This window comes from Ischnura elegans, chromosome X (assembly GCF_921293095.1).
Source record: "Ischnura elegans chromosome X, ioIscEleg1.1, whole genome shotgun sequence".
NCBI lineage: Eukaryota > Metazoa > Arthropoda > Insecta > Odonata > Coenagrionidae > Ischnura > Ischnura elegans.
This window is the reverse complement of record NC_060259.1, coordinates 6,621,283-6,633,840: the sequence shown is the minus strand read 5'-3', so window position 1 is coordinate 6,633,840 and position 12,558 is coordinate 6,621,283. Positions and strand designations below refer to the sequence as shown.

General features: G+C 38.9%; 1 protein-coding gene across 4 annotated transcripts in view; it reads right to left on the bottom strand.

Moving 5' to 3' along the window:
• Positions 1-12,558, bottom strand: part of LOC124171687 (DNA-directed RNA polymerase, mitochondrial-like) — a 343,150-nt gene that overhangs the window by 78,937 nt on the left and 251,655 nt on the right. For all 4 annotated transcript variants that reach the window (XM_046550928.1, XM_046550930.1, XM_046550929.1 and 1 more), the window contains one exon: positions 2,234-2,340. In XM_046550928.1, the coding sequence (XP_046406884.1) occupies positions 2,234-2,340 (107 nt within the window). The remainder of the gene's footprint in view (positions 1-2,233; positions 2,341-12,558) is intronic.

Here is a 12,558-nt window from a genome sequence, read left to right as displayed (position 1 = left end):
AGGCAGGCAAAGAAGTATGTTACGATGCAAATGATCATTTAGTCCCTGTTATACTAAATAAAAGTTAGCGTCGCCATGCTTAAGAATATTTTGCTTTCGTCAACCGCACTGCATGCGATACATGAAATATGGACAAATTTTCTTTTCTGCTTACCACTCAAAATAGTATGTGTATGCTGGCATTCAACTCTAAATCTATCTTTAGTTTATTTGAAACAAATTGATTCATATTTCTTTCAATTTTTTGCTATATTACACTCACTTGTGATGTGAGAATATATTTCAAATATGTATTTATTCAATATATTTTCCAAAATTGGGGAAATGCACTTTCAACTGTTTTACTTATTCGCCATGCAAAAAAAAATATTTAAATGTACCTTCAACAAATTCATTGATTGTGTCAATTCAAGATTCTGTAATTTCATAACACTCTTGACGAAAACTTTACATAAATTTAAAATAATTTTTCTTCGTATGTATTTGAAAAGTTTATAATTAAAACATTATATATTTAAATATGCCCCACATTAGTGAAATAACATTGAAAAAATTAAGAAAATTCAATCAATTATAAAATGTTACACTTTACATAAAAAAATTTATGAATTACACAAAATGAAACACTGAAAATTATTGCTAAATATTCAATAATTTACTTTAAATCTAAACAAAAGATTGACAGTAGTGCACATAATTAATAATATGTGCAAAATAAATGTTTTGTTAGTGTTTTTTATCATTTAAATGAACTCAGCAGCACAAATGCGAAAAACATTTGCTTTATATGGGGAAATATTACCTTGCACCAAAAGACAACAGATCCGCCCAATGTGACATTTATGTCACAGCCTGTATCTCGGAAACTACACTACCGATCAAGGTAATATTTTCAGAATATAGTAAAAATGAGACCCTAGGCATTTCCCTAGAATATCAATTATTAATCTCAAAAAAAAATATTTTGAGCGGATCCAGGTTAAGTAAAATTCCAATGGCAAACTCATATTTCAAAGCATATGGCATGTGCCCTAATTTTGTGCGGGAACTGAACTTTGAGTTACAAATCAGATAATTTTCGTAAATGGTTCATTCTGGGTCCATTAGAAATGCAAGTTATTTTATTTGTCCTTTTTCGAATACAAGTCCATCCCAAGCTATCACTGAAATTAAAACGCTTGGACAAAATAACAGACTTACGCCATTAAAATGGAAAATATCGGTCAATGTGTCATCATATAGAACGGACCAATTGCTACACTTCGAATATTCGTGTGTAGAGAAATGCGTAGACTAAGAGTCTGCGTGTGCCTGACCATAATACATGATTAACCTATCGAATTTGATCAGTCAATCGTAGTATTATTATCAAGATTGAGATATTTTTAAGGTTTCATGGCAAAATTCACAGCTTTTTCCAGGTGTTTTCACGGTAGACGAAATTCACGGCTTTAAGGTTTTCACGGTTCAGTGGGAACCCTGTAAATATATGTTAACTAATGCATGCATGTTTGTTTAAACACATAAATACAATGATTTAGAAGACAATAGTGCCTTTCATTTCTGAAGGATATGAAAAAATGGTGCCTATCACTGAAACCTCTCCATAGTGGACCTCCATACATCAAATTGCCCTCCATGCATGAAATTTTGGTCCCCTCCATTACGATGTAAAGAGGTTTTACTGTACATTAAAATGAATATAAATTTTCTCCAGAACAGCCATCAATATAGTAATGCAAGGTATCACCGAATGGCGGCTGAGAAATCTTGGATGAATCAATATTTTTTATACACCGAAATTTAGGGCCATTTCTCATTTTCTATTCCGAAATGGTTCAATTTTAATGACAAAATTTGAGAGTTTTATTCACCACAAATTCTTGCCTCTAACAATGGGCATGGTAATTTTTAACTTGCTCTACATTTAAAAAGATTAAATATTTGGAGAGTTGGAGAAGGGTGCTTCATCTAAGGGAGTGATGCTGGGAGATATCTTTATCTCTTGTGATTATCTCTCAAACCTGGGCCTAAGGGGAGAAAGCCTTTCTACATGTCCTGTACAGTTTCAGAAAATAGCATCATCATTCAAATTCTGAACATCACTTTTGCAATGTCTCCTTTCGTGTATCAGCTGAGCTGGGAGTGATAGACAGCTGGATATGGCTTGGGCTGATACTAAAATACTAAGACATAATTTGGCATGATAGCAATATTTGGAAGGATTCCATACCTGAATTTCCTTTGTTGAGGTGAACATCTCCCGCAGACAACCAAATGTTTTGCCAACAAGGTACTGTGATGCACGCCACACATACTCCTTCGGAAATTCATCTATGTCTGGAACGAAATGATTCATTTGATTAAGATTTCATAATATAAATTCAACTCCCCATTATCCAGCTCTGATCCCCAGCCTCTTTCCTCCCCAAACTTAGATGCCTCCCAATATTTCCCTGCACCACCTGTACGACCACCAACATTATTTGCCTCCTTCATCGCAATCTCCTTCTGCCCCACTTTCTTTGTAGGCCAATGCACCACCCCCCTTAACCTCTGAATAATTAATCACCGTGCCTCCTGCTGTCCGTCAGCCCCTCCACCCATCTCTCCAAGTACCCACCCATTCTTTGTCTCACGACTCCATTTTCAATGAATGTTTCAAAGTGCAGTAAAACCTCATTAAATCGTAATGGAGGGGACCAAAATTTAGGCAATTTGATGTATGGAGGTTCACTATAGAGAGGTTTCAGTGATGGGCACCATATTTTCATATCCTTCGGAAATGAAAGGCACTACTGTCTTTAAAATCATTATATTTATGTGTTTAAACAAATATGTATGCATTAGTGAACATATATTTATTATTTAATAATTACAGAAAGCGAGTGCTATCACATGATTTTTTACCATGATTCAAGAGAAAACGATGTGATCTCTCTTAATTCAACAGTCACTTAACACGTTCAACGCTGACTGACGACGATTGTCGTCCACCGGGTGCTATCTAGTGACGCCGCACGACGATCGTCATCCAAGTCTGCTCTTCCTTTCCAAGGCCATATACGAGAGACGCCGACCCATAGCGCTTCCGTTTCGCTTGTCAGTCGTTCATTAGCCCTCAGAGCGAGTGCATCGCCAGTAGCCGGAGCGATTCATCCCCAGGAAGGTTCCTACTGCTGTTTCTTTTCGGTGGTAAGTTACACTTTTTTTTTGTTAATTATCACTCTCCTTTTGTGCTTTTAATGTGTACCGACCCCTTTTTAACGTAAAACAACTTTCGTACGTGGTAGAAATCATTAGTTGAAAGTTTTGCATTTTTTTATTTGCAATTTCCTCCCCCCCCCCCCTTTCAACCCCCGCATTCTCCTCGTACCCATATTACGATTTCATCGGTGTTTTTTTTTTTCCTATAATGTTTTTATGTAGATATATCGCTTGTGATAAAATTTTGAAATTGCGTTTACAAAATAACTTCGTGAATGTAAAGTTGTATTCTTTAATTGTATTTTAAAGCAGAGAAGTAAAGTCGTTGTTAAGTAAAATTATTACATTATGTGAAAATAGTTTCCGCTTTGGACAGATTCTCATTATTCTAGTTTGGATTGAGGCTAAGCGTTACAATTCATTCCGGACCATGTAATTACATTGCTGCATTTAATTTTACCAGGAATATGCTATTAGCAAATATTTTACGTTTTTTTACTAGTTTGTCTTCTATAGGTGATAATTTGCAGTATTTTACTCCAGTCACTTGTAACTTGAATATTTCCTTTATGACATTCGATAAATATATATCATCCTTTGCACTTGCTGTTATTGTAATTTTAATAAAAGTATTATTGATTTGCATCAATTTTTTCTGCTGATATTGTTTCTTTTTCTCCTGTATATAGCAAGCAAGTGGAAGCAAAATTTTACAAAAATTTCCTGCTAACTTCAGATCCAAGTGCTTTGGCAGTAATGTACGTGATTTCATAAACATTACTCAATTATTTTATTGCTATGCGATGTTTTTTCTTGTTATACATTCATATAAACATGTACTTGTAAACATTCTTGTTTTCAGAAAGAAAATGCGGAGGTAACACGGAGGAATGGACCGCAAAGGGAAGGGATTACCGGGTAAAGGGGTCCCGAGGAAAGGGAAGCGGGGTGTCAAAAGCCAGTCTATTGAGAAAACCACCCAACTCCCCTCAAAACCTCCCCTTCCAACCTCCAGCAGTAACCCCAGCCCTTCGAGTTCTGGTGAAAGCCGCCAGCTCCCTGACACCCCTTCTCATCCCCCAAGTCCGCAGCCATCGGCCTCGCGGTCATTTCCACCCCCAAAAAGGAAGAGAAGGGAGGAAGAAAGAAGATATTCGGGAGGGTGCTTTCTGCACAGGAGATGGCGGAACTCCTTTCTATGGACGAAGAAAGCGAAGATTCCTCCTTCGGGGAAACGGAGTGGGGATCTTCGGAGGATGAAGAAGAAGGCAGGGTGGCTGATCCCTCAAGATATGCTTCTCCTTCCCCTCCTGGCCCTCTAGGCTCTCAGTCCCCTCCCCTTACGACGAGAACTGCGACAAGGACGTACACTCGGACGGAAAAAGACCAACCCACCCACAATTCCCCTTCACTGACACCCCTGGCCTCAAGACGCAAGACTCAGGAGACGATCCCCGTAAGTATTTTGACCTCCTCATGACAAATGACACGGTGGACTTAATAGTGACGGAGACAAATAGACAAGCAGACGTTTTAATTTCTGCTAATGTATTTCCCAGAGCAAGAATAACGAAGTGGAAGCCGCTCACATCGGTGGAATTTTTAACGTTTTTGGGGGTTCTCTACCACATGGGCACATGCCCATTGAGTAGAATATCAGACTATTGGTGTGTAGACCCCCTTTTCAATTATCCTAGCTTTAGGAAATGCATTAGCAGGGACAGGTTTGCCACGATCATGCAAGCTCTACATTTTGCGAGTAATCCTGGTCGTGATGAGCCGCAACCGTCTGATCGACTCTACAAAATAAGGCCCCTTATTGACATTTTCCATAGAACAATGGACGATATTGTGACCCCGACTCAAAGACTGTGCATAGATGAATCCATGGTTCTCTGGAGAGGTCGTCTTATCTTTCGTATTTATATGAAGGGTAAGCGACATAGGTATGGGATTAAACTTTACATGCTCACTGAACCTTTTGGATTAGTTATAAGATTTCTCGTTTACACTGGGTCCTCCGATTCTGATGTGGGCGGGCCGGGTCATGTTGACAATGTTGTATGGAAATTGATGGAGGGCAGATTAGATTCTGGGCGATCCCTCTTCATAGATAACTATTACAACAGTGTTGACTTGACCCACCGCTTGCTTGAGCGGAGTACCTATTGTACGGGAACTCTTAGATCTAATCGGAAGGGGAATCCACCTCACGTCCTTTCTAAAAAACTAAAACGCGGTGAAGAAGTGGATGCATTCAGTTCCGAAGGTGTCTGCGTGATGAAGTGGAAGGATAAGCGGGATGTACTGATGATCAGCTCTGAATTTGGGAGTGAGCTGATATATGTCCGTTGCCGGCGAGGAGGTGGCGTCACTTCCAAACCAGAGGCCATTGCTCGGTACAACGAGTCAATGAGTGGCATCGATCTCCATGATCAAATGATGTCATATTATCCCATTGAGCGCAATACACTGAAGTGGTATAAAAAACTGGGCATCCACATACTTCACCTCGTTTTAGTGAACAGCTTTTTCCTATTCCGTAAAACCCACCCTAAATTTCCTCTCCATGATTTCCGCCTATCTGTCATTAGAACACTTCTCAGTCCGTCATATTCCGAACCTATTACTCGTTCCTCTCCCAGCCTAACCTCCAGGGTCCTTGGATTGTCTAAGCACTTTCCGGTGACATATGACATCGACCAAAAACGAAAACGTGTCCCTCGACGACGCTGCACGTTCTGCAAGTCTAGAGGGTTCAGGAAGGATACGGCATATTTTTGTCCCGCCTGTGAGGGATTCCCACCCCTGTGCTTGAAGCCATGTTTTGAGGATTTCCATAAAAACGTTTTATGTTAGTTTATATGATGATTTAATGTATAGTATGATGATTTTCAATGGTTAATGTATTAAATGTTATTAATTAAAAGTATTAAATGTTAATAATTTAAAAATATTTTTTCTTTTTTTTCTTTTGCCTGGTGTCCTGTCCCCCCGCCATGTGCCTCGTGAAAACCGTTGTCTCTTTTAGGGAGGGCGGATGAAGAGTGAAAGATGTAAAATTCTATTGTTTCCTAACCATGGATTTCCCTCCTGGAACGGGTGAGAAGCATTAGCGCAAGTTCCTAGAAGATAGGGATCAGCACTCGGGTGGGGTTAGGGTGATTAGCAATTCGGAAGTAGTCGTCAAAACCCAATTTTTAAATGCACTTGGAATGCCGTCTCCTTCTCTGTCAGCGAGTCCTCGTTTAACGTCACTTACCGTTCCTGAAAAATGTGACGATAAACGAAATGACGTTAATCGAAGCATAATATCCCATAAGAATCAATGTAAAAAGTGAATATCGGCTCCTAGACCTCACAATTCCTGCGCGAAAAAAATGTTAGCGTATCATATCTGGGGCATTTTTTATGGTGGGAATGCCAAACTATCGCATAAATACGAGTTCCTGTCTTCATCAACGACAATAGCAGCAGTGACGTAAATCTTTCTCCATTTTTGTATCTTCCAGCATTTGCTTTTCGGCTTCGCTATGGTGGTCGCCCGGGCGAGCATCGCCTCGGCATCATCATCATCGCTGAAGCATCGTTGTAGTTACAGGAACCAAAATTATTGTGAACTCGGCAAAAAAAGTGACGACAAACTCTCCGAGTTCTACACGGAAAAATGCCTTGAAATCACTATTTAGGTTCCTGAAAACCATTATGTCAAGTAAAACCTTGCACACCTACGCAAGAAATTTTGCATAAATTTTTGCTAAAACCATTATCGCAATTAAGAATAAACACACCGTTTTACACTTTGCTTAGACAGACTGTATTACCGCCCACAAAACGAACAACCTGCAACGCCCGCCGCTTCGCCTTTTTTTCGCGCGAAATTTAAAAGATGTGACGTTATTGCGAAGCGTAGGTGCGATAAACGAATGACGGTCTCAAAATTTTTGTGACGTTATCGTGAAATGACGTTAAACGGGGTGACGTAGAACGATGACTCACTGTATTAGTCCTCATTTGTATGTTTCAATAAAAAAATATATATTTCACGGAAAGTGCACCAAAAAAATAAAAATGTCTGAAAAATTATGCATGCTATGAATTGAAAGATATATTCCTCTTCGGATCCTTCAAATAGAAATTCAAAAAGATGTAATAGAAAAGGTTATGCAACATAATTCTCTATCAACGACTAAGAAATTCGTATTTTACACAGCCATCAACGTTCTTGCTAATTAATATTTACGGCACAGATCAATTTATGTTCAATTGACGTGTCAGATTACAGACAGAACATGGCATACGGTAGAAAGAAAATGTCATCGAAAAAATTGTCTCGATTATGCAACTACGCATTACATAACGGCAATGCTATCCGGTGACGTCGGACGACGATCGTCGTCAAATTTGAAATTGCAATTTTTCATTAAAAAATTTTTTTTCGTAACTTCCAAAGAACAATCTATTCAAAATGAGACCAAAACCATCTAAAACCAAAGAATTAAAATTCAGTCACCGGCAAAACTTTAAAAAATTACCGCCGCGTTCAAAGTGTTAAAATGATTAGGATAGTTGGATACCTTTTTCCTTATTTACTGTTAGGTATGCTCTCATGTGGAACAAAATGGCCATGACTAATGATTAACGTGAAAATCACAGCATATTAAAGGTGTATAAGAAAAAAATTAGGGTGAAACTTTTATTGCTGAAAATGTGATTCCATGTACCCAATCGCGGCTGCATGATTGGTCTCTAGTTGTCCCGGTGAAAAGCCTATGCTAAGTACATGGCGCTATTCGATTATACGAAGTTTCGAAATTACAAACCTCGTCTCGGTCCCCAGGAGCAAATGGCATTCGTTTATACAAACTACGGCGAAATATTTGTCAACAAAACTAGTTATGCCGGCGTAGTTAGCTAAAAAAATCAGCGCTTCCGACTGTGGTCCATCAAAAGTGTGAAATCGTAAATGATAGTTCAACTTTGGACAGAAAGGGTTTGCCTAAAACTTCACGGAGGGAATTTAAGGGAAGTAGGAGTTCAGTAAAAATATCGCGACTGACATAATGCCCCTATTTACATGCCTATTTGTAAACATTGCATCGACAATACTTCGTAGTTTAACATGTCAGGAAGGTCGTGCGGGGTATTTCCTACTCTCCTACTTAACCCTTTGCACTGCTGTGAACGTACCTGGTACGTTCGCAAAGCAGGCTGCTGTGAACATACTTCGAAGACTACTTGACTACTTTTCGCCGAAGCACTTCGAAGGGTCCCTAATCCGGGACCCTTTCCTCGACGAGCTCACCCTCGCTGGCCCCTCTCCTCGACCCTCCGAGCGGAGGCCTCTCTCCCCAAAAGTGACCGCTCTGACTGCATCTTGAAAATCTATCAATCAATGCCATCATCAAAAAATAATTGTTTGCATCAATTGTATTAACTTTGCCATTTTAGCAAAGTTAACGAAATCGTTATTTCTCATCGCAGAAACACGGTTCAGAGAGGTACTTGAAAGCCTGATTGGCAGGAGTGCGATGCAAACAATTATTTTTGATGATGGCATTGATTGATAGATTTTCAAAATGCAGACAGAGCGGTCACTTTTGGGGAGAAAGGCTCGGAGGGTCGAAGAGAGGGGCCAGTGAGGATGAGCTCGTCGAGGAAAGGGTCCCGGATTAGGGACCCTTCGAAGTGCTTCGGCGAAAAGTAGTCAAATAGTCTTCGAAGTACGTTCACAGCAGCCTGCCTTGCGAACGTACAAGGTACGTTCACAGCAGTGCAAAGGGTTAATTAGAAGTGTACGAAATACCCCGCGCGACCTTCTTGACATGTTAAACTACGAAGTATTGTCGATGCGATGTTTACGAATAGGCACGTAAATAGAGGCATTATGTCAGTCGCGATATTTTACTTAACTCCTACTTCCCCTAATTTCCCACCGTGAGGTTTTAGGCGAACACTTTCTCTCCAAAGTTGCACTATCATTTACGATTTCACACTTTTGATGAACCACAGTTGGAAGCGCTGATTTTTTTAGCTACATACGCCGGCGTAACTAGTTTTGTTGACAAATATTTCGCCATAGTTCGTATAAACAAATGCCTTTCGCTCCTGGGGACCGATCCGGGGTTCGTAAATTCAAAACTTTTCGTAAAATCGAAACTTCGTATAATCGAATAGCACCATGTATTTACCATAGGCTTTTCGCCGGGACCGCACTATCACTTCGTATAATCGAAAACTTCGTAAAATCCTGCTTTGTATAATCGAGAGTTTACTGTACATACACATATGTGAGTATGTGTGCTCTCGCTCACATTGACCTGTGTGCATGCATGTGGTGGGAAGACTGGAAGCCATACAGTCTCCGTGTGATAGTGTTTCATGTAATGTCTACATAAATGTACATTTATTTGTTTATGTTACCATAACGAAGTTTGTTCTGTTCTATTGTTATATCTTTTCGGTGCTGTGATTAAAATCATAAGAGAAAAAAGTGAATACATAATAAAAGGAGTAAGAAAGTGAATGAGAAGATACAATGTGATAAATAATTTATATTTTTAGGGTAAATATTTTTTTTACATTAAACCCCAATAAGAGCTGAAATATTCTAAAATTATTTTCAAAACATAAAAAAATAATAATACAAATGATTTAAACTAAATTTTATCCGTATTTAGCTTTAAAATAAAATTTTATAAGTGTTAGCTTTTAGGGATAGTTTTCACCCCTAAAAAATAAAAAACGCCCTTCGGCATAGTATAGATTTTTAAATAGGGGGTATAATAAGTCTAATTCCAAATTTTTCCGCAAATCGATTCGGTTTGAACAAATTGCAAGGTTTTGCACTTTTATGAGCTTCATTTTCTGGACTACTATAATTGTCTCTCTTCTTCTCTGATGACTTTTCAATTGAAATTATTTTCTTTGCTCTTTCCACACTATATTTATTTACAATTATGGCGCGACTATTTTTTAGTGCTAAAACTAAGAAAATCTTTTCTCTATATCAATGATTCTTTGCATAACTTTCAATACGGCGGAGAAAGAAACACGAAAACTAAATGAGGGGAATGTACAGGTTTTTGCGTGTCATTTTTTGGAATTCACGCAAGTGAACCAATACTTCACACACGTTGAGAAATGATGAAACATCTCTTGTAGGAAAACAATCAATGCGGATAATAGCGTTTCTCTCTTTATTTCTCCGATAATGGAAGATGTTTCTCCAGTCGTTTTCCGGTTGGAACCTTGCTCCTGTCGGCATAAAAGAAGAGAGGTATACTATATGAACATAGCACTTCACACCCGGTATGAAGAATCCCAGTGAGAAATGGGTGGTGGAATCCACGTGGAACCCACGTGGAATCCACGTTGAGTGGTGGATATATGGTGGTGGTGGATATTGAGTGGTTGGACCCACGTGGAATCCACGTTGATTTCAAGTGGATTTGTGGTGATTATCATAAAATGTTAAACAGAATTTCTAATTTGTGGAACTTAACTCTCTGGTGACATTGCGTCATTTATCATCCTGAAACCACGCTAGTTATGTGAAAATGTATCGCACATTCTATTTTTATATAATTCGTGGAAAGGCAGCCATGAGAGCACATGAAAAATCGTAGACACATATATAGAAGGTTTAGATATAGAGTGGTTGAGGTTTTAATGGTTTTAGGACAGCGCAAACTGCTGTTTTAATTTTTCCACCAAATTTCCACGTGGGTTCCACGTTGATTCCACGACCAAAAACACGTGGTATCCACGTTAATTCTCCACGTGGGTTCCACCACCCATTTCTCACTGGGATATGGTCCTGATGTAGAATAAAGTCCTTCATAGCAATGTATGCAAAGATGATGGAGCACAGTAGCCGGACGGAGAACTCAAACAGAATTTACTTCAAATATTCGCCTGAAGATAATCATATCCTACGTATTTTATGATTGTAACTGAATCTCAATGAAAATAACTAATTGAAAAGATAGCACTTTCAGCTGAAAATACGGAGTAACTCGAAATATTAACTTACGAAGGTTATTTTGGAAACGGGTATAGGCCCTCGTTTATCTTTTTTTTCTTGTCACTGAGCGATAGAGGGCGACATAAATGGCGGTTAGGCCCTTAGAGTATGGTTAGGCCGGCTGCTGCTAATATTTCCGTGGGTGCTGGAAACAAATATCTATCTTACGCGTACTTAATAGTTTCTATTCGCTCCTAACCACAAATTTATAACATTAAATTCTTATAATAAACTTTGCAATTCATTATTTGATTAAGTTTTCTAAACTGGTCGGGAATTTCTTAAGCGATCGTTGATATTGAAGTATGTACAAGAAATGGGAATTTTATGGTGGTATAATTATTTAACGATCTTTCACAGCATAAATCGATAACAAAAAAGCCTTTTCTAAGAATTCTTCCGTGAATAACCACCGAAAACATTAAATAAGGCCACTAAAGACAAAAAAGGGCGGAAGAAACAAAAGTGAACATTTATTCGTGACTTATGAAAAAGGTTTGAAATTACGAAACTCAATTTTACGAAGTGCCAATTTCCCGGTCCCACTGACTTCGTAAAATCAAGAGTTTACTGTAACAACTACCATATTTATCTGAATATAGTCCCCACTTTTTTCCAAAAATGCCCATGGTAAAAGTAAAGGGGGGACCAAATTCAAATGCATTTTTTTGTATTTTTCCCAGAACTGAAGCCTTAAAATTAAGGGGGGGACTATATTCAGAGAAGGACTATACTCGGAGAAATGCGGTAATTGTAAGTATGGCATTCAAAGATCAATTCTGTACAAAATTCTTGCCTAACACTCGGAAATTTCTAACACTGCATCCCAAGGTAGAATGCAGGCCCTGAAGTCGGGAATGGATAGCTTCACGGCATCCAATGGGTGAGTTGACAAATTTAAAAGACAGTGGAACCAGACGCCATTAAAATTTGTTGGGAGGAGGCTTTCGGAAATCAGGCAAAGGCCCACTACAGTCAGCCCAAGGCTGGCTACAGTCAGCCCAAGGCCGGCTACAATCAGCCCTAGGTCCGCTATAATCAGCCCTAGGCCCGCTACAATCGACCGTCACATGAAAGATCAGACGTGTTCGTCCTGGGCACCTTCCCTCGTAGCATCATTGTTTGAAAGACTGTGGGAGCAAACTCTTTCCCCTCTACCTCTCCTTCAGTGCTCTTCACTTACAAGCACTTCCGATTTCTTCTACCCGATATTTAGTCCAACAATGTACACATTCATTTGGATTTTTTAAACCACAGGTTTTAACACCAACATAATTTTCAATTCAAATAATCCTAATAATAACATCTGAAGATGATTTTTGAAA